The sequence below is a fragment of the Pseudophryne corroboree genome, chromosome 1, assembly GCF_028390025.1.
Source record: "Pseudophryne corroboree isolate aPseCor3 chromosome 1, aPseCor3.hap2, whole genome shotgun sequence".
Lineage (NCBI taxonomy): Eukaryota > Metazoa > Chordata > Amphibia > Anura > Myobatrachidae > Pseudophryne > Pseudophryne corroboree.
Window position 1 is genome coordinate 335079771 of NC_086444.1, and position 23870 is coordinate 335103640.

Sequence of the window (23870 nt, forward strand, 5' to 3'; positions counted from 1 at the left end):
GTTTGCAAATACACTATTAACGAAATTACTGCACCATAAGGCGCTTGTTCTTCTCTCCTAGTACCATATATATATATATATATATATATATATATTAGTGATGAGCGAGGTTCGGTATATACACATGGAAAAGGGGGGATGAGGGATGTATAGCGACCACGGTGTCTATTGATAAAGTATAAAATTGCCAATTATAATAAAAATTATTTAACATAAAAGTTGTACATAGAAGAGACACATAAAAATGGGACAACAATACGTACACAGCTGAACTAAAAGCACTTAAATGAACATATAAAACTACAATAAGAACAAGTCAAAGAGATTTTCCTTATCTTAGATTAGGTAGGTACAGGTTTTCCAACGCGTTTCGTCTCATAAGACTTCTTCTCAGCTGTGTACGTTAGAGATGTGCACTTGAAATTTTTCGGGTTTTGTGTTTTGGTTTTGGGTTCGGTTCCGCGGCCGTGTTTTGGGTTCGACCGCGTTTTGGCAAAACCTCACCGAATTTTTTTTGTCGGATTCGGGTGTGTTTTGGATTCGGGTGTTTTTTTTAAAAAACACTAAAAAACAGCTTAAATCATAGAATTTGGGGGTCATTTTGATCCCAAAGTATTATTAACCTCAAAAACCATAATTTCCACTCATTTTCAGTCTATTCTGAATACCTCACACCTCACAATATTATTTTTAGTCCTAAAATTTGCACCTAGGTCGCTGGATGACTAAGCTAAGCGACCCTAGTGGCCGACACAAACACCGTGCCCATCTAGGAGTGGCACTGCAGTGTCACGCAGGATGGCCCTTCCAAAAAACACTCCCCAAACAGCACATGACGCAAAGAAAAAAAGAGGCGCAATGAGGTAGCTGTGTGAGTAAGATAAGCGACCCTAGTGGCCGACACAAACACCGGGCCCATCTAGGAGTGGCACTGCAGTGTCACGCAGGATGGCCCTTCCAAAAAACCCTCCCCAAACAGCACATGACGCAAAGAAAAAAAGAGGCGCAATGAGGTAGCTGTGTGAGTAAGATAAGCGACCCTAGTGGCCGACACAAACACCGTGCCCATCTAGGAGTGGCACTGCAGTGTCACGCAGGATGGCCCTTCCAAAAAACCCTCCCCAAACAGCACATGACGCAAAGAAAAAAAGAGGCGCAATGAGGTAGCTGTGTGAGTAAGATAAGCGACCCTAGTGGCCGACACAAACACCGGGCCCATCTAGGAGTGGCACTGCAGTGTCACGCAGGATGGCCCTTCCAAAAAACCCTCCCCAAACAGCACATGACGCAAAGAAAAAAAGAGGCGCAATGAGGTAGCTGTGTGAGTAAGATAAGCGACCCTAGTGGCCGACACAAACACCGGGCCCATCTAGGAGTGGCACTGCAGTGTCACGCAGGATGGCCCTTCCAAAAAACCCTCCCCAAACAGCACATGACGCAAAGAAAAAAAGAGGCGCAATGAGGTAGCTGTGTGAGTAAGATAAGCGACCCTAGTGGCCGACACAAACACCGTGCCCATCTAGGAGTGGCACTGCAGTGTCACGCAGGATGGCCCTTCCAAAAAACCCTCCCCAAACAGCACATGACGCAAAGAAAAAAAGAGACGCAATGAGGTAGCTGTGTGAGTAAGATAAGCGACCCTAGTGGCCGACACAAACACCGTGCCCATCTAGGAGTGGCACTGCAGTGTCACGCAGGATGGCCCTTCCAAAAAACCCTCCCCAAACAGCACATGACGCAAAGAAAAAAAGAGGCGCAATGAGGTAGCTGTGTGAGTAAGATAAGCGACCCTAGTGGCCGACACAAACACCGGGCCCATCTAGGAGTGGCACTGCAGTGTCACGCAGGATGGCCCTTCCAAAAAACATTCCACAAACAGCACATGACGCAAAGAAAAATTAAAGAAAAAAGAGGTGCAAGATGGAATTGTCCTTGGGCCCTCCCACCCACCCTTATGTTGTATAAACAGGACATGCACACTTTAACCAACCCATCATTTCAGTGACAGGGTCTGCCACACGACTGTGACTGAAATGACGGGTTGGTTTGGACCCCCACCAAAAAAGAAGCAATTAATCTCTCCTTGCACAAACTGGCTCTACAGAGGCAAGATGTCCACCTCATCATCATCCTCCGATATATCACCGTGTACATCCCCCTCCTCACAGATTATCAATTCGTCCCCACTGGAATCCACCATCTCAGCTCCCTGTGTACTTTGTGGAGGCAATTGCTGCTGGTCAATGTCTCCGCGGAGGAATTGATTATAATTCATTTTAATGAACATCATCTTCTCCACATTTTCTGGATGTAACCTCGTACGCCGATTGCTGACAAGGTGAGCGGCGGCACTAAACACTCTTTCGGAGTACACACTTGTGGGAGGGCAACTTAGGTAGAATAAAGCCAGTTTGTGCAAGGGCCTCCAAATTGCCTCTTTTTCCTGCCAGTATAAGTACGGACTGTGTGACGTGCCTACTTGGATGCGGTCACTCATATAATCCTCCACCATTCTTTCAATGGTGAGAGAATCATATGCAGTGACAGTAGACGACATGTCCGTAATCGTTGTCAGGTCCTTCAGTCCGGACCAGATGTCAGCATCAGCAGTCGCTCCAGACTGCCCTGCATCACCGCCAGCGGGTGGGCTCGGAATTCTGAGCCTTTTCCTCGCACCCCCAGTTGCGGGAGAATGTGAAGGAGGAGATGTTGACAGGTCGCGTTCCGCTTGACTTGACAATTTTCTCACCAGCAGGTCTTTCAACCCCAGCAGACTTGTGTCTGCCGGAAAGAGAGATCCAAGGTAGGCTTTAAATCTAGGATCGAGCACGGTGGCCAAAATGTAGTGCTCTGATTTCAACAGATTGACCACCCGTGAATCCTTGTTAAGCGAATTAAGGGCTCCATCCACAAGTCCCACATGCCTAGCGGAATCGCTCCGTGTTAGCTCCTCCTTCAATGTCTCCAGCTTCTTCTGCAAAAGCCTGATGAGGGGAATGACCTGACTCAGGCTGGCAGTGTCTGAACTGACTTCACGTGTGGCAAGTTCAAAGGGCATCAGAACCTTGCACAACGTTGAAATCATTCTCCACTGCGCTTGAGACAGGTGCATTCCACCTCCTATATCGTGCTCAATTGTATAGGCTTGAATGGCCTTTTGCTGCTCCTCCAACCTCTGAAGCATATAGAGGGTTGAATTCCACCTCGTTACCACTTCTTGCTTCAGATGATGGCAGGGCAGGTTCAGTAGTTTTTGGTGGTGCTCCAGTCTTCTGTACGTGGTGCCTGTACGCCGAAAGTGTCCCGCAATTCTTCTGGCCACCGACAGCATCTCTTGCAAGCCCCTGTCGTTTTTAAAAAAATTCTACACCACCAAATTCAAGGTATGTGCAAAACATGGGACGTGCTGGAATTTGCCCATATTTAATGCACACACAATATTGCTGGCGTTGTCCGATGCCACAAATCCACAGGAGAGTCCAATTGGGGTAAGCCATTCCGCGATGATCTTCCTCAGTTGCCGTAAGAGGTTTTCAGCTGTGTGCGTATTCTGGAAAGCGGTGATACAAAGCGTAGCCTGCCTAGGAAAGAGTTGGCGTTTGCGAGATGCTGCTACTGGTGCCGCCGCTGCTGTTCTTGCGGCGGGAGTCCATACATCTACCCAGTGGGCTATCACAGTCATATAGTCCTGACCCTGCCCTGCTCCACTTGCCCACATGTCCGTGGTTAAGTGGACATTGGGTACAACTGCATTTTTTAGGACACTGGTGAGTCTTTTTCTGAGGTCTGTGTACATTTTCGGTATCGCCTGCCTAGAAAAGTGGAACCCAGATGGTATTTGGTAACGGGGGCACACTACCTCAAGAAATTGTGTAGTTCCCTGTGAACTAACGGCGGATACCGGACACACGTCTAACATCAACATAGTTGTCAAGGCCTCAGTTATCCGCTTTGCAGCAGGATGACTGCTGTGATATTTCATCTTCCTCGCAAAGGACTGTTGGACAGTCAATTGCTTACTGGAAGTAGTACAAGTGGTCTTCCGACTTCCCCTCTGGGATGACCATCGACTCCCAGCAGCAACAACAGCAGCGCCAGCAGCAGTAGGCGTTACACGCAAGGATGCATCGGAGGAATCCCAGGCAGGAGAGGAATCGTCAGAATTGCCAGTGACATGGCCTGCAGGACTATTGGCATTCCTGGGGAAGGAGGAAATTGACACTGAGGGAGTTGGTGGGGTGGTTTGCGTGAGCTTGGTTACAAGAGGAAGGGATTTACTGGTCAGTGGACTGCTTCCGCTGTCACCCAAAGTTTTTGAACTTGTCACTGACTTATTATGAATGCACTGCAGGTGACGTATAAGGGAGGATGTTCCGAGGTGGTTAACGTCCTTACCCCTACTTATTACAGCTTGACAAAGGCAACACACGGCTTGACACCTGTTGTCCGCTTTTCTGTTGAAATACCTCCACACTGAAGAGCTGATTTTTTTGGTATTTTCACCAGGCATGTCAACGGCCATATTCCTCCCACGGACAACAGGTGTCTCCCCGGGTGCCTGACTTAAACAAACCACCTCACCATCAGAATCCTCCTGGTCAATTTCCTCCCCAGCGCCAGCAACACCCATATCCTCCTCATCCTGGTGTACTTCAACACTGACATCTTCAATCTGACTATCAGGAACTGGACTGCGGGTGCTCCTTCCAGCATGTCACGATCCGGGTATCTGGACGCCATTTCTTACCCATCAGATGCCTCCTAAGGCTGGCTTAGCGCTCCAGGACCGGATCCCATCTGTTATCCTAATGTTCACATTCCTGCATCCTCTCCTGTCTCTCTGAGACGCTGTCACAGTAACGCCATATTACATCTGGCATGGCGTCTCCCGCGGCCTCCGCCGCCGTCCCTGAGCTTCTGCATGCAGAGTGTCAGAGTGGCGACTACGTCAGCCGCGGCCTCCACTGTGTCCGCGTGGTTGGATGTGCACTTGTCAGCCTGGCGTCTCCTGTCTCCAGTGGCCGGCGCCGCCATTACTGTTTTCATTACCACATGGATTACAAACCAAACTTCCCTCCAAGTGTCTGCATGGGCGCAGCCATCTTGGATTCTGTCAGCTGATCATTTTCTCCAATCTGTTGTCAGTATTGTTAATCTGCATAATTGCCTAGCCAATCCCTTCCTTGCTGCAGGTATAAATACACTGTGCCTGAGCAAGGAAGGCGTCAGTGCTTTGGTTGTCAAACCTAGTTCCTGTTTGTCTCTCTCCTGTGATTGTCTTCCAGGTTCCAGCTCCTGTCTCAAGACTTCCACCATAGAGACCCGCACCAGCATTCCACCTGCGGTGTAGCCTGACTCTCCAATCCATTGTGGATTCATCTGTTTCCAGCTACCACATTACCTGCTTCCAGCTCAGCTTCCAGCAGAGTACAGCTTCTCTTAAAGGGCCGGTGTCCTTTCTACACTTTACCACTCTCCACCGGTATTATTATTTCTCCGCTCTCAAGTTCTACATTTCAGTTCATATTTCATCGCTCCCAAGTTCATTTATTATTTAACTGGTTCCAGCCAGTATCCACTCCGTGCTAACAACAGTCTGGTTCCAGCCAGTATCCACAGCAGCCGTTTTATCTTCAGCAACCCAGCTTTTCCTGGAACACCAGCTGGCACAATCCTGGGTTATCTCCATTGCTACAGTCGGGCCTGGTAAGGACTTTCCATCTAGAAGATCATAAGAACTATCTCACACTACCAGTGCCCTGTGGCTCCTGCCATCCTGTAGTACCCAGGAACTGTATTTATTCTTTGCTGACTTTTACGTTTTCTTTTACTGCTGCTGTGTTGCGGAGTTGTCATAATAAACATCATTGACTTTTATCCAAGTTGTCGTGGTCACGCCTTCGGGCAGTTATTATTCATGTTACTTACATGTCCAGGGGTCTGATACAACCTCCCAGGTTCCGGTACATCTCAGCCCCTACAACTGAGGCTGCCTCCCGTCAGCTCAGGCCCTCAGTTGTGACAGTAAGCACTGACCTAATGAATCCAGCCGGAGACCAGGATCAAGCGGCCAGGCCGATGCAAGAACTGGCAGCCCGACTAGAACATCAGGAGGCTGCACAGGGCCACATCATCCGCTGTCTCCAGGATTTCTCTACTCGGCTGGATGGGATTCAGACAACTCTCTGTGGATCAGGCGCGTCTGGTGCGTCAACCACAGTGACTCCAGCTATAACCCCACCCACCTTACCCATTTCTGCTCCACGTCTTCATCTTCCAACGCCAGCAAAATTTGATGGATCTCCAAGATTCTGCAGGGGATTTCTCAACCAGTGTGAGATTCAGTTTGAGCTACAACCTGGCAATTTTCCCAGTGACCGTACAAAAATTGCCTACATTATTTCTCTTCTCAGTGGCTCAGCCCTTGATTGGGCATCACCGTTATGGGAGAGGTCCGACACCCTGCTATCTTCCTACATTGCCTTCGTGTCAACATTCAGGCGCATCTTCGACGAGCCAGGCCGGGTAACCTCAGCTTCATCCGAGATTCTCCGTTTACGCCAGGGGTCACGTACTGTAGGACAATATCTGATACAGTTCCAGATCCTGGCATCCGAACTGGCATGGAACGACGAGGCCCTGTATGCTGCATTCTGGCATGGCTTATCTGAGCGTATTAAAGATGAGTTAGCTACCAGAGACTTACCCTCTAAGTTAGATGAGCTAATCTCACTCTGCACGAAAGTTGATTTACGTTTCAGAGAGAGAGCAATTGAGCGTGGAAGATCATCTGCTCCAAAATCTTCTGCTCCTCCTCCTCGCCAACTGTCACCAACTAAAGATGAGTCCATGCAAATTGGCCGTTCCCGTTTAACTCCTGCTGAGCGCCGAAGACGTCTCTCCAAGTCTCTTTGTCTTTACTGTGCAGCTCCGTCTCACACCATCAATGCCTGTCCCGAATGTCCGGGAAAACTCCAAACCCTAGCTCGCCCAGGAGAGGGTCGGCTAGGAGTAATGATCTCCTCTCCATCTCCTCATGATTGTAATCTCCCAGTGTCGCTCCAAATTGCTCAACGTTATCGGAACGTCATTGCCCTCCTTGATTCCGGAGCAGCTGGGAACTTTATTACCGAAGCCTATGTTAAACGGTGGTCCCTACCCACCGAGAGACTTCCTTCGTCCATCTCCTTAACTGCCGTGGATGGCAGCAAGATTTTTGATGCAGTTATTTCCCTAAGGACTCTACCAGTTCGTCTGAGAGTGGGAGTTCTTCATTCTGAATTTATTTCTTTTTTAGTGATTCCAAGAGCCACACATCCTGTGGTCCTGGGCCTTCCATGGCTCCGTCTTCACAATCCTACAATTGATTGGACGACTACGCAAATCCTGGCATGGGGTTCCTCCTGTGCTGAGACATGTTTGTTTAAAGTATTGCCTGTCTGTTCTTCCTCCCCCAGGTCGTCTGATGTTCCACCTCCTCCATATCAAGATTTCACGGATGTGTTCAGTAAAGCTTCTGCTGATATCCTTCCTCCTCATAGAGAATGGGACTGCCCGATTGATCTCGTTCCAGGGAAGGTTCCACCTCGAGGCCGAACTTATCCGTTGTCTCTGCCTGAGACGCATTCTATGGAGGAATACATTAAAGAGAACCTAGCAAAGGGGTTCATTCGACCTTCTTCTTCTCCAGCCGGCGCAGGCTTCTTTTTGTAAAAAAGAAAGATGGTGGTCTGCGGCCGTGCATCGACTACAGAGGTTTGAACGACATTACCATCAAGAACCGTTATCCTTTACCCCTGATTACTGAGCTCTTTGACAGAGTTAGCGGAGCTACCATCTTTACAAAGCTGGACTTGAGAGGTGCATACAATCTCATCCGGATCCGTGAGGGTGACGAGTGGAAGACCGCCTTTAACACCCGTGACGGACATTATGAGTACCTCGTCATGCCCTTCGGATTGAGCAATGCTCCAGCTGTCTTCCAGCATTTTGTCAATGAGATCTTCAGAGACATTCTATACCGTCATGTCGTGGTCTATCTAGACGATATCCTCATTTTTGCCAACGATTTAGAGGAACATCGTTTTTGGGTTAAAGAGGTTCTGTCCCGTCTCCGTGTCAATCATCTCTATTGCAAATTAGAGAAATGCATCTTTGAAGTCCAGTCCATTCCGTTTCTAGGGTACATTGTGTCCGGTTCCGGACTAGAGATGGATCCTGAGAAACTACAAGCAATTCAAAATTGGCCGATACCCTTAACCCTCAAAGGGGTCCAGAGGTTCTTGGGGTTCGCCAACTATTACCGAAAGTTTATACGAGACTTTTCCACCATTGTGGCGCCTATTACTGCTTTCACTAAGAAGGGTGCTAACCCGTCCAAGTGGTCTGAAGAAGCCATGCAAGCATTTCATCTTTTAAAACAAAGGTTCATCTCTGCGCCTGTTCTGAAACAGCCTGACATCGACTCTCCTTTCATCTTAGAGGTGGATGCCTCCTCCGTTGGAGTAGGAGCGGTGTTATCTCAGAGGGCTAAAGATGGCCATTTACACCCTTGCAGTTTCTTCTCCCGGAAGTTCTCCCCAGCTGAGCGCAACTATGCCATTGGCGACCAGGAGTTGCTAGCCATCAAGCTCGCTCTTGAAGAGTGGAGGTATCTGTTGGAGGGAGCTTCTCATTCAATCACCATACTTACAGACCACAAGAACCTGTTATATCTGAAAGGCGCACAATGTCTCAACCCTCGTCAGGCCAGATGGGCACTTTTCTTTTCCAGGTTCGACTTTAAACTCCAGTTCTGTCCGGGCTCTCAGAATCGCAAGGCCGACGCCCTTTCCCGCTCATGGGAGCAAGAAAATGAGTCAGAGTCTTCAGACAAGCATCCTATTATAAATCCGTTGGCATTCTCCACGGTAGGGATGGACTCTACGCCCCCATCAGGGAAAAGTTTTGTGAAACCGATGCTAAGGAAGAAGCTCATGCATTGGGCCCATGCTTCCCGTTTTGCCGGACATACAGGTATCCAAAAAACCCTGGAGTTTATCTCTAGGTCCTATTGGTGGCCAACTCTGAAAAAGGACGTCTTGGAGTTTATTGCATCTTGCCCAAAGTGTGCTCAACATAAGGTATCCCGCCAGTCGCCTGCGGGGCAACTGGTTCCACTATCTGTTCCCCGTCGACCTTGGACCCATTTGTCGATGGATTTTATTACAGATTTACCCATGTGCAACAAGTTCAATACCATCTGGGTGGTAGTTGACCGGTTCACCAAGATGGCACACTTCATTCCTCTCACCGGTCTTCCGTCAGCTCCCAAGTTGGCTCAAGTATTCATACAAGAGATCTTCCGACTCCACGGTCTTCCTGAAGAAATTATCTCAGATCGAGGAGTTCAATTCACAGCCAAATTCAGGCGAAGTTTATGTCAAGTCCTCCAAGTCAAGCTAAAGTTTTCCACGGCTTACCATCCTCAGACCAATGGTCAAACCGAGAGGGTGAATCAGGACTTGGAGGCCTTCCTCCGCATCTATGTGTCCTCCTCTCAAGATGACTGGGTTCAATTACTTCCCTGGGCCGAGTTCTGTCATAACAACCAGTATCATTCTTCATCTGCTTCAACACCATTCTTCACTAACTTTGGATTCCACCCTAAAGTCCCTGAGTTCCAACCGCTTCCAGCAACTTCTGTTCCCGCAGTGGATATCACCTTGCATCAGTTTGCCAATATCTGGAAGAGCGTACGATCAGCTCTGCTCAAGGCATCGTTCAGGTACAAGAAGTTTGCGGATAAGAAGCGTCGAGCAGTTCCTGCTCTCAAGGTGGGTGATCGGGTATGGTTATCCACGAAGAATTTGAGGTTAAGAGTTCCCAGTATGAAGTTTGCACCTCGCTATATCGGTCCTTTCAAGATTGAACAAGTCATCAATCCTGTTGCTTACAGACTTCAGTTGCCTCCCTTCTTAAAAATACCCAGGACATTCCATGTTTCCCTGTTGAAACCACTGATCTTGAATCGGTTTCATTCCTCACTTCCTCCAACTCCGAAAGTCCAAACTCAACGAGGCGTTGAGTATGAAGTAGCCAAGATCCTGGACTCACGTCACCGTTACGGTCAACTACAATATCTTATTGACTGGAAGGGCTATGGCCCTGAGGAACGTTCATGGACCAATGCTTCTGATGTCCATGCTCCTGCCTTGGTCCGGAGATTCCATTCCAAGTTTCCTCAAAAGCCAAAGAAGTGTCCTGGGGCCACTCCTAAAGGGGGGGGTGCTGTCACGATCCGGGTATCTGGACGCCATTTCTTACCCATCAGATGCCTCCTAAGGCTGGCTCAGCGCTCCAGGACCGGATCCCATCTGTTATCCTAATGTTCACATTCCTGCATCCTCTCCTGTCTCTCTGAGACGCTGTCACAGTAACGCCATATTACATCTGGCATGGCGTCTCCCGCGGCCTCCGCCGCCGTCCCTGAGCTTCTGCATGCAGAGTGTCAGAGTGGCGACTACGTCAGCCGCGGCCTCCGCTGTGTCCGCATGGTTGGATGTGCACTTGTCAGCCTGGCGTCTCCTGTCTCCAGTGGCCGGCGCCGCCATTACTGTTTTCATTACCACATGGATTACAAACCAAACTTCCCTCCAAGTGTCTGCATGGGCGCAGCCATCTTGGATTCTGTCAGCTGATCATTTCCTCCAATCTGTTGTCAGTATTGTTAATCTGCATAATTGCCTAGCCAATCCCTTCCTTGCTGCAGGTATAAATACACTGTGCCTGAGCAAGGAAGGCGTCAGTGCTTTGGTTGTCAAACCTAGTTCCTGTTTGTCTCTCTCCTGTGATTGTCTTCCAGGTTCCAGCTCCTGTCTCAAGACTTCCACCATAGAGACCCGCACCAGCATTCCACCTGCGGTGTAGCCTGACTCTCCAATCCATTGTGGATTCATCTGTTTCCAGCTACCACATTACCTGCTTCCAGCTCAGCTTCCAGCAGAGTACAGCTTCTCTTAAAGGGCCGGTGTCCTTTCTACACTTTACCACTCTCCACCGGTATTATTATTTCTCCGCTCTCAAGTTCTACATTTCAGTTCATATTTCATCGCTCCCAAGTTCATTTATTATTTAACTGGTTCCAGCCAGTATCCACTCCGTGCTAACAACAGTCTGGTTCCAGCCAGTATCCACAGCAGCCGTTTTATCTTCAGCAACCCAGCTTTTCCTGGAACACCAGCTGGCACAATCCTGGGTTATCTCCATTGCTACAGTCGGGCCTGGTAAGGACTTTCCATCTAGAAGATCATAAGAACTATCTCACACTACCAGTGCCCTGTGGCTCCTGCCATCCTGTAGTACCCAGGAACTGTATTTATTCTTTGCTGACTTTTACGTTTTCTTTTACTGCTGCTGTGTTGCGGAGTTGTCATAATAAACATCATTGACTTTTATCCAAGTTGTCGTGGTCACGCCTTCGGGCAGTTATTATTCATGTTACTTACATGTCCAGGGGTCTGATACAACCTCCCAGGTTCCGGTACATCTCAGCCCCTACAACTGAGGCTGCCTCCCGTCAGCTCAGGCCCTCAGTTGTGACACAGCACTTGCAGGGGGCGTGCAAATGGTGGAAGGCGCATGCTCTTCACGTCCAGTGTTGGGAAGGTCAGGCATCGCAACCGACACAATTGGACTCTCCTTGTGGATTTGGGATTTCGAAGAACGCACAGTTCTTTGCGGTGCTTTTGCCAGCTTGAGTCTTTTCAGTTTTCTAGCGAGAGGCTGAGTGCTTCCATCCTCATGTGAAGCTGAACCACTAGCCATGAACATAGGCCAGGGCCTCAGCCGTTCCTTGCCACTCCGTGTGGTAAATGGCATATTGGCAAGTTTACGCTTCTCCTCCGACAATTTTATTTTAGGTTTTGGAGTCCTTTTTTTACTGATATTTGGTGTTTTGGATTTGACATGCTCTGTACTATGACATTGGGCATCGGTCTTGGCAGACGACGTTGCTGGCATTTCATCGTCTCGGCCATGACTAGTGGCAGCAGCTTCAGCACGAGGTGGAAGTGGATCTTGATCTTTCCCTAATTTTGGAACCTCAACATTTTTGTTCTCCATATTTTAATAGGCACAACTAAAAGGCACCTCAGGTAAACAATGGAGATGGATGGATACTAGTCTACTTATGGATGGACTGCCGAGTGCCGACACAGAGGTAGCTACAGCCGTGGACTACCGTACTGTGTCTGCTGCTAATATAGACTGGATGATAATGAGATGAAATCAATATATATATATATATGTATGTATATATAATATCACTAGTACTGCAGCCGGACAGGTAGATAATATATTTATTAGGTAATGATGACTGATGACGGACCTGCTGGACACTGTCAGCTCAGCAGCACCGCAGACTGCTACAGTAAGCTACTATACTATAGTAGTATGTACAAAGAAGAAAGAAAAAAAAAAAAACCACGGGTAGGTGGTATACAATTATGGATGGACTGCCGAGTGCCGACACAGAGGTAGCTACAGCCGTGGACTAACGTACTGTGTCTGCTGCTAATATAGAGTCTAGACTGGATGATAAATTATTGATAATGAGATGAAATCAATATAATATCACTAGTACTGCAGCCGGACAGGTACTATATATATTTATTATGTAATGACTGATGACGGACCTGCTGGACACTGTCAGGTCAGCACAGCACCGCAGACTGCTACAGTAAGCTACTATAGTAGTATGTATAAAGAAGAATGAAAAAAAAAAAAACCACGGGTAGGTGGTATACAATATTATATATATATATATATTTATATATATATATTATATACAATTATATATATATATATATATATATATATTAAACTGGTGGTGATTGATTATTAAACTGGTGGTCACTTCAGGTCACGTTGCAACTTGCAACTAGTACTCCGAGGCCTAAGCAGACAATCACAAAATATATTATTATACTGGTGGTCAGTGTGGTCACAACAATGGCAGTGTGGCACTGACTCTGGCAGCAAAAGTGTGCACTGTACGTTATATGTACTCCTGAGTCCTGCTCTCAGACTCTAACTGCTCCCCACTGTCAGTGTCTCCCCCACAAGTCAGATAATACACTTACAGTCACACTATCTAATCTATAAATATCACTTCAGCAAGTAGTATAGTAGTATACAGTATAGTAGTACTCCTCCTAATAATGCTCCCCAAAATACTGTGTCTCTCTCTTCTCTAAACGGAGAGGACGCCAGCCACGTCCTCTCCCTATGACTCTCAATGCACGTGTGAAAATGGCGGCGACGCGCGGCTCCTTATATAGAATCCGAGTCTCGCGATAGAATCCGAGCCTCGCGAGAATCTGACAGCGTGATGATGACGTTCGGGCGCGCTCGGGTTAGCCGAGCAAGGCGGGAAGATCCGAGCCTGCTCGGACCCGTGTAAAAAAACCTGAAGTTCGGGCGGGTTCGGATTCAGAGGAACCGAACCCGCTCATCTCTAGTGTACGTATCGTTGTCCCATTTTTATGTGTCTCTTTTATGTACAACTTTTATGTTAAATAAATAATTTTTATTATAATTGGCAATTTTATACTTTATCAATAGACACCGTGGTCGCTATACATCCCTCATCCCCCCTTTTCCTATATTTTTTTCAGGGAATCACCACCCCTGTATGTATTGAGGGATTCAGCTGACGCCCCATTAGCAGCATAGGGGAGTGTCATATAAGTTTGCATTTTTATACAACATTTCAGACATGGCGCAGTATTAATCTTTGTTTTTACATATATATATATATACACATATAAACATATACAATATGTTTTAATAGTGTTATTTATATATATATATATATATATATATATATATATATATATATATGCCCTGCTCAGCTCAGACGGAGGTTACTAATATACGTCTGAGTTTACGGACTCCACAAGCATAGCTGCCGGTTTCTTATCAACAGCAGTAGCGTGGACACACGCAAGCATCATTTGGGTTGACTGGTACAGATGGAGCTTGTCATCTTTCTCCGCGGGTCCGTTGCCCATGCACTTTGGGAATTTCACACCGGATCTCCAGACGGGAGTTCGAGCATAGCGCAGGCCATGTTGGTGAGCATATCTTAAAGTGACATTACTTATCTACTAGCCTTCCTACCATAATCTATAAAATTGTGGAAAATCAATTTTGGAAACTGGACTATACTGTATATACTAGAGAACTTTCTCATTGTACTATTGGATAAGAAGTCCATTGACTGCTGTGGTTACAGAGTATGGTTTTAAATGTTTTTTAATATTGAAATTCAAATTATGGTATTTTAATTTAATTGAGCTTTCAATTATTATTTTATTTTATTTATTACATCAGAATTAAACTTATGGTATGCTAACTGATTTAAACCTCACCTGCCAACGGGATCAGTACTAAATCCCGCTGGACGGGATCCTGGTGGTCGAAATACCGACGCCGGAATCCCGACCGCACAATCCCGACAGGGGTGGCGAGCGGAACGCAGCCCCTTGCGGGCTCGCTTCGCTCGCCACGCTGCGGGCACAGTGCCTCGCTATGCTCGGCACACTATTATATTCTCCCTCTATGGGTGTTGTGGACACCCACGGAGCGAGAATATGTCGGGATTGCGCCGGTCGAGATTCCGGCGTCCGTATTTCGACCGCCGGGATTCCGTCCAGCGGGATTTTGACCGCATCCCTTGCCAACTGACTTATGGCTTTTAAAAGGTAAGACAGTCACCAAGCATAGGTGCTGCAAAACTGATAGGAAAACAGCTGACACAGGTTAGATTAATGTTTTCTGTTTATTTGATTCATTCATTTTTTAATTCAGCTTTTTTGTTATCACATCTTCTCACGCATCCCTATATAAATGTAACCAGTGTCAGCTGTCTTATATGTATATAAATGGGTTTTTCAGATGAATGAGACTGGCTTGCTGGGGAAACCTGTGCCAAGCAAAATGAATATTTGTATGCAAACATATTTTTTGTTGCTATTTCATTTCCTTATAGATATTACAATGACTAAAATGTCAATAGTTTTAAAATGTGCGCAAATCATTATCTAACGTTCTGGGTACTTTGAAATTTCACCTTCACCTCACATACACAATAAGTCTTCTCAGCAGTGGCGGAACTAGCGAGCGGTGGGACCAGGTGCGACAAAATGCTTTGCCCCCCTCCCCCATATCCCATCCAACTCCACCCCCTCACCCCTGGAGAGGATCTGGTGAGGGGGACCTGCTCAGTGCCAGGGAAATGGATGCCTAGCAACAGTGCCGTAATGAGACATTTTAGCACTGTGTGCAAGAAACAGCATCGGAGCCCCCCCTTATGCAAAACAGGGGCAGTGTGTGCCGTAGGCGCGCGCAAAAAAAATAGGGCCGTGGCTTCGTGGGGAAGGGGTGTGTCCACAAAATAATACCAATTCATATAACGGTGCACAGTAGTCTCCATTATTCAAATTACGCCGCACGGTAGCGCCACTACACCAGGTAGAGTCCCTTTTACACCTTACGGCGGACAGATTCCCCTTTTTACACATTATGTCAGACAGTGTCCCCTTTTTACAAATTACGGCAGACAGAGTCTCCTTTTTTACACATTACGGCAGACAGCGTCCCCTTTTTACACATTACGGCAGACAGCATCCCCTTTTTTACACATTACGGCAGACAGCGTCCCCTTTTTAGACATTATTGCAGACAGCGTCCCCTTTTTTACACATTACGGCAGACAGCGACCCTTTTTTTACACATTACGGCAGACAGCGTCCCCTTTATGCACATAACGCCAGACAGCGTCCCTTTTTTACACATTACAGCAGACAGTGTTCCCTTTTTTACACATCACAGCAAACAGCATCCCCTTATTTACACATTACGGTAGACAGCGCCCCCTTTTTACACATTACTGCAGACAGCGTCCCCTTTTTTACACATTACGGCAGACAGCGTCCCCTTTTTTACACATTACAGCAGACAGCGTCCCACTTTTTACACATAACGGTAGACAGCGTCCCCTTTTTACACATTAAGGCAGACAGGATAGATAGAAAGATAGAATAGATAGAATAGACATACTGACGGTTTCCGCTGGCTCAGGCTCGTCGTGCAGCTTCTGGCAGATCCCGGGCGGCCAGGGAGAAGAAGAAGGAGGAGGGAGGGGGACTCGGGAGCCGCAGCAGCACAGTGTAATTGGTGGAGGCGCTGCTGCTGCTGTCCCTGTCCTTCACCATAGGCTGCCCTCCACCGCTGTGAATGCTGGGAAGCGCTTCCCAGCATTCACAGCGGCAGAGGACAGCCTATGGTGAAGGAGAGGGACAGCAGCAGCAGCGCCTCCACCAATTACAGTGCGCTGCTGCAGCTCCCTCCTCCACCTCCCTCCTCCTCCTTCCCCCTCCCGTAGCCGGTGCGCTCCTGTCCTCGGTGGCGGCGGTGGCACACAGCGGCAGCCAGGCGGCATGTAATGAGTCAGTTTGACTCATTACATGCTGCTCTGGCTTTGGGCCCCTTGACAGTGGCGGGCCCCAGTGCAAGGCACTGCTTGCACTGGCGGTAGTTCCGCCACTGCTTCTCAGGCAAAAGCTAGGTAAAAGCTGGAAAGGATAACTAACAAGGACCAAAAATAATGTTTTTCTTTTTTTCTTTTTAAGAATCTCTGGGGTAAATCAGTTCGAAGATCACATGATCTCAGCAGCAAGTTACCTCATCTCCTTGAAGGTACAGCCACCTCCTTATCTGTGTCCAAACCTGTCTGGGTCTCCTCTCATTACAATTCACCTAACGCATATCCTGGTGAGTAAAGAACCAATTAAACGCTCTTGTACAATCAGCAGCATATTACTTGTACAATATTTTATTTGCCATACTGGGTATCTACAGTCATGTGTCCTTTCTTGCTGTTGCTTCAGTCGCGCCAAATAGCCCCTCTTAGTGTGCTAGGTCTCGTGCGACTTGTCTGCGCCAAGCATCTTTCTTACTCAAAATGTGCATCATATTCACATAAATAAAACAATTGGGAGTGACAAAACGACATTGCTAGCGTACACTAATCAATTTGATGTCCGCTATTTGTACGTTTATGTGCTCCTGAATCTGTGTAAGAAGTGCTCCAATGCAGTGGCTGTGGCTTTTCTTCACACTAAGGGGTCTGTTTATCACCATCCACATTGATGATGCAGATGACAGGTGATAAACTAGACTAAACTTGCGCTGCGATAATTGAGTACATCGCATGGATGTATCAATTATCGCATGCAGGGACAGAGCTAGCGGGCAAGCTCTGTCCCTGCGATGCCTCTCCGCAGCATCATCAGGGTATTTTTCGTCAAAAATTTCCCGATGTCCTGCTGCGCATGTGACAGCGCCCGTCGCAACCACCGCCGTGTTCTCCCACCCGTCGCTACTACCTTGTGCCGCAAAATGCACCCCACCCAGATTTTATACTTACCAGTCGCAGGAGCCGGTATCCATTGCTCCAGGAGGCTGCCGGGTGCCGGGTCCTTCTTCTGCACTATGACCCCCTGTGCTGTAAAGTGAGCTGCCATTTAGCAGCGTCACTTTACTGCACCGGGGGTCACAGCGCATTTCTCATTATAAGTATGGGAAATGGGATGTGCGTTACTAAAAAAAGTGAATTAAAGAGTTTGGGGCAGTTTTTCATAAAAACTGCTCCAAATGCCCTTTAATACATTGGAGTGATACTAAAATAATGTGGAAAGGGTGTGAAAACACCCTTTTTCACATTATTTTAGTAAAAATAATGTTAAAAATAGGTCCCTAAGTTCAGTTGTGCTTCATCTGCGACCTTGTACTTGTGTGATTCCAATTCCTTTGCCATTAAAGTTGCAGCCTGGCAACTCTAGTACACTGTGAGCGTCTTTTCACTGCATCTGTGATGCGACTAGGATGCAAAATGAAAAGAAAAAGGTGGTACGCTAGTCTTGTAGCATCATCTCAGTCACGCGGGGCATCTCGGGCCATATGCCATATGGGCAACCAGTAAGTGAGGACACATCTGTAACATGTGTAAAGTACCACATTGTGGAGAAATTTGACAGCATTATTTTACAGCTGTCTGTGATGTGATGGCTCCTGCGTGGTCAATCATACGTCTTTTACACATTGTTGCACAAATGACTTCATCATATCTCTATGTAAGGGTTAACGTGAACTGGAATTCCTCATTAGCAATCTAATAAGACTTTGGGAAGAACTGTGAAATTACATTTTGTGTACTTTGGGCGAGGTTCAGTATTAAAGTTTCAGCTTCAACAATCCACACTTCCACACACTGGCTATAGAAATTCCAGATTCCTTTGTCTGAGAAACTGTTTATGGTTTATGATCACTGCTAAAGTAATCCCTGCGCTCCTTAGACGGCCAATAATCTCTTCATTCACTCTTCGCTAACTAAATATAGAATTTAATAGGAAGTATAACAGGTAAACTTACATAACGTTTTCATGTGCAGACTGCTTATTCTTTCATGTGTTTGCATTGTGGAACTACAAGAGCAAGCATACACTAACAGCTACATCCGAATGTAAACAGGTGAAGTAATCCAGTAATAAGTAAAAAACAAAAACCAAAAAAAAAAAAACCTCTTATAGAGCGAGGAATACTTGCTTTACCCTAAAGGGCCAATATGTGCATAGCCATTTGGATCCCTCACACTTCAGTCAACTGGATGCAAGCCAGACTCATTGGCTGTTCCTGTCTTAACCCTTTTCATTAATTTGTGTGGCAGCTGCATTTTACAGTGTTCCATTTGGTAATGTAGCAAATGGATCTAGCACCAATGCTGCCATTTTCATTCTCTGGAACATCCATCAGAAAACCTTTTATTATTAATGATCCCAGCTGCAGCTAAAGGTAGTGAGTGTACGTTCTCATTAGTATTTTGTAGCGCCAGGTTAAGGGCAGGATGTGTTTTTGAGGTGTAAGAGACATGTTTCATTTGTGGGCTCCGACAGTGAAAAGGGCAGAATGAAATCTGAGCATGAGTTATTGCAGTTGAGACAGGGACTAAGGGGACTAGTTAATATTTATCAAGGCTAGCAGGAGGCGATAGCCATTTCTGTGCTTTGCCCAGTGGTGGTCATTATAGAGGGTCTCCTGCGATTGCTTCCACATGGAAGCTACTTAGACTATATTTAAGAAGGACAACTGCGATACCGGTATCTGGATAATGATAGCAGATGCGGAAAAAAACAGGGGAAAAAATTAAAGAATAAAGGTTTTTTTTTTTTCTTGATTAAATAATATAAAAGAAATGTTTTGGTTTACTAAGTTTTTTTTCTTTTTACAACTTTGGTTTGCTTTTTTGTTTTGATTTCAAGTATCTACACCTGGAAGCCTGTATCTGGCTTCAGAGGCGCAGTGCCATGCCAGGTCACGAGTTGGCGATAGAAACCCCTACAGACTGGCTCGCAGCTTGTGATGCAGTTAAAGCATCACTTGCTGACCCTTTTTTATTACATTTTTGATCAATAGCCTCAAAAAATATTTTTATGCCAATAAAAAATAGGATTATACCGATATTATATATAAACCACTAAATAGTGAAAGAGATTAAAGTTAGAGCTGTTGAGCCCATTGTACCCTGTGAAATGGAAGACCTTGCACACCTTTCCAATATGCAATTGAAATGCACAGAACAAACTATAGATGGGTTACATTTCAAGTAGAGGGAGCACATCCAAGGGGAGACACATCTGAGACCAGAGGTATCAATTTTGTGTGTTCACATGATGAGGTGTAGAGACAGATATGATTTACTTAAGTTGGTTTTAAATGTTAAAACTGCAAATCACTGTTAGGGAAATGTGTAAGTAGAGAACGGCAGAGTAGGTAGGGCCTACAGAGTAGTTTTATAACTAAGACGCTTGAGGTACAAGACAGACACTGGTGCGGAGTAATGTTAGTGGAGGTTTTCCTGTATGTTGCTTGTTCAGATGGACAGGTGACGCTCGTAGCCTGAGTGAGACTGCTTTTGGAAAAGAATATTACAAACTCTAGCATTTTTATAGGCTCTTTATTAAGCTTTTAAAGGTATTTGTGCTACTGTCTTAGCGAGACGCCTATTATACAAGACAAAGATGTGCTTTATCATTCTCATTATAACAAGATATATTTATTTTATTTAGTCATTCACATCAGTCCCTGCCCTGGTGGGCCTTACAATTTCTTCACGCTACAACATATACACACATACACGCTAGGGTTCATTTTTGTCAGAATCCATTTAACCTACCAGTGGAGATGGTTGAAAATTTATAACAGAATTCAGTCAAATGTCACCAGTATGATGACCATGATCATATTGGTGGTACAGTAGACCCTATTTTCGAGATTTGTACTTTGCATATCTTGATTTGTGGTAAAATTGAGATGTTTAATTTTCTGTTAAAATTATTCATATAAAATGTAACTTTTAACATTATATATTGACTCCATAATGGTTGATCCAATTTGAATATCTTGAATCTCTCATTGTTTTTTTTAATGAATATACAGTTTTCAAATTTCTGGCAAATTTTCAAATTCAGGACCAACATGTCAAGCTGAGTTGAGTATCAGTCTGCAGCTTGTTTGAGTCTAATTTACCCATACTACTTATAGTTATTTTACACTTATTCTCCTGTAACTTCTGAGAAGCTTCCCATGGTCACCCTCTTGTGTCCTGGTCATGTCTTATTGAGATTGGCAGGATGCGATTGCCTCAGCATGGCCCCACCTACTCTGTATGATGCCGCAATGGGTGGCATTGCACTGTGGGGGGCAGTGCCAGGGTTACACCCTTATTTTTCCCTCTGCCATCTCCTGGAGTGTAGTCAGCAAGTATGAGTTATTTCTGCTTTAAATGGTGTTTATAATTATTTGCATCATTACAGAGTTCTGAAGTGTGTGCTGACGGAAATATTATTTATTTTACTGGGCAACTCTGTGTGAGCTCCACATCTGGTCAGCTAAATTGTTATTTATAACACTGATTTTCACATTGCTCTTAGGTTTTCTTTACTTTTATGTGTGTGTGTTTATTTGATATAACATGCTTGCTTTTCACGGGGTTATGTTGTGTCACAGATTGCTCTGTAACAGCTGGGTGCAAGTTTATAAACCGTAGAGCGTTATAAATGGCATGTACACAAATGTATGCTTTACCTTGATAAAGAGTGGGCTACACTCCACCAAAGTGTCTCTACACAATTAAGTTCATGGGGACACACAATGTAGAAGCAATGCAATGCAGTCCACCATATGAAGTCAGTCAAGACAACTGGCTTTACTGATTAATGCAATACCATTTACATTTAGGTTCAATGGGGTAAATTTACTAAGGTGATTATTTTTTTTTTAGAATTGGTGATGTTGCCGATACCAACCATTCAGATTCTACTTAACATTTATCTAGCTGCTTCTAGAACAGGCATGTCCAAACTGCGGCCCTCCAGCTGTTGTGAAACTACATATCCCATCATTCCCTGACACAGTTTTGCTGTCAGAGAATGCTAAAGCTGTGTCAGGGCATGCTGGTATGTGTAGTTTCTCAACAGCTGGAGGGCCGCAGTTTGGACATGCCTATTCTAGAAGATAATGGATAGAATCTGATTGGTTGCTATGGGCAACTTCACCAATTCTAAAAAAAACTCCCACCTTAGTAAATTTACCCCATTGTGTTGACTTCATAGCATAACAAGCGTCACTAAAAGTTTAAATGTTAAAGAAAGTCATACATAAATAAAACTAATTTTCTTGTGATTCATTACAGTTAGTAATAAAGTGAGCAGCTCTTATAACGTACTTTGCAACAGTTTCATGGATGTGTAATAGCCGCAGATAACTCTTAAATCATAGAGTAGTGCAGTAATAAAAAGTAAGTGATGGGAATAACACATACTTGTGACTGACTGGCAGGCGTATTTCTAAACCTAGATGACATTTCCTAGGATCAGAAACTATACAAAAGAAATGTTGTCACTTCAAAATGCCAGATGTACAGTAGAGATGAGCGCCTGAAATTTTTCGGGTTTTGTGTTTTGGTTTTGGGTTCGGTTCCGCGGCCGTGTTTTGGGTTCGAACGCGTTTTGGCAAAACCTCACCGAATTTTTTTTGTCGGATTCGGGTGTGTTTTGGATTCGGGTGTTTTTTTCCAAAAACACTAAAAAACAGCTTAAATCATAGAATTTGGGGGTCATTTTGATCCCAAAGTATTATTAACCTCAAAAACCATAATTTACACTCATTTTCAGTCTATTCTGAATACCTCACACCTCACAATATTATTTTTAGTCCTAAAATTTGCACCGAGGTCGCTGTGTGAGTAAGATAAGCGACCCTAGTGGCCGACACAAACACCGGGCCCATCTAGGAGTGGCACTGCAGTGTCACGCAGGATGTCCCTTCCAAAAAACCCTCCCCAAACAGCACATGACGCAAAGAAAAAAAGAGGCGCAATGAGGTAGCTGTGTGAGTAAGATTAGCGACCCTAGTGGCCGACACAAACACCGGGCCCATCTAGGAGTGGCACTGCAGTGTCACGCAGGATGGCCCTTCCAAAAAACCCTCCCCAAACAGCACATGACGCAAAGAAAAAAAGAGGCGCAATGAGGTAGCTGTGTGAGTAAGATTAGCGACCCTAGTGGCCGACACAAACACTGGGCCCATCTAGGAGTGGCACTGCAGTGTCACGCAGGATGTCCCTTCCAAAAAACCCTCCCCAAACAGCACCTGACGCAAAGAAAAAAAGAGGCGCAATGAGGTAGCTGACTGTGTGAGTAAGATTAGCGACCCTAGTGGCCGTCACAAACACCGGGCCCATCTAGGAGTGGCACTGCAGTGTCACGCAGGATGTCCCTTCCAAAAAAACCCTCCCCAATCAGCACATGATGCAAAGAAAAAGAAAAGAAAAAAGAGGTGCAAGATGGAATTGTCCTTGGGCCCTCCCACCCACCCTTATGTTGTATAAACAAAACAGGACATGCACACTTTAACCAACCCATCATTTCAGTGACAGGGTCTGCCACACGACTGTGACTGATATGACGGGTTGGTTTGGACCCCCCCCAAAAAAGAAGCAATTAATCTCTCCTTGCACAAACTGGCTCTACAGAGGCAAGATGTCCACCTCATCTTCACCCTCCGATATATCACCGTGTACATCCCCCTCCTCACAGATTATCAATTCGTCCCCACTGGAATCCACCATCTCAGCTCCCTGTGTACTTTGTGGAGGCAATTGCTGCTGGTCAATGTCTCCGCGGAGGAATTGATTATAATTCATTTTAATGAACATCATCTTCTCCACATTTTCTGGATGTAACCTCGTACGCCGATTGCTGACAAGGTGAGCGGCGGCACTAAACACTCTTTCGGAGTACACACTTGTGGGAGGGCAACTTAGGTAGAATAAAGCCAGTTTGTGCAAGGGCCTCCAAATTGCCTCTTTTTCCTGCCAGTATAAGTACGGACTGTGTGACGTGCCTACTTGGATGCGGTCACTCATATAATCCTCCACCATTCTATCAATGTTGAGAGAATCATATGCAGTGACAGTAGACGACATGTCCGTAATCGTTGTCAGGTCCTTCAGTCCGGACCAGATGTCAGCATCAGCAGTCGCTCCAGACTGCCCTGCATCACCGCCAGCGGGTGGGCTCGGAATTCTGAGCCTTTTCCTCGCACCCCCAGTTGCGGGAGAATGTGAAGGAGGAGATGTTGACAGGTCGCGTTCCGCTTGACTTGACAATTTTGTCACCAGCAGGTCTTTCAACCCCAGCAGACCTGTGTCTGCCGGAAAGAGAGATCCAAGGTAGGCTTTAAATCTAGGATCGAGCACGGTGGCCAAA

At 45.9% G+C, this 23870-nt stretch overlaps 1 protein-coding gene across 3 annotated transcripts in view; it reads left to right on the forward strand.

The window, feature by feature from the left end:
- The window catches only part of ADGRD1 (adhesion G protein-coupled receptor D1), a 1058506-nt gene that overhangs the window by 294326 nt on the left and 740310 nt on the right, over nucleotides 1–23870 (forward strand). For all 3 annotated transcript variants that reach the window (XM_063964650.1, XM_063964651.1, XM_063964652.1), the window contains one exon: nucleotides 16674–16815. In XM_063964650.1, coding sequence (XP_063820720.1) covers nucleotides 16674–16815 — 142 coding nt within the window. The remainder of the gene's footprint in view (nucleotides 1–16673; nucleotides 16816–23870) is intronic.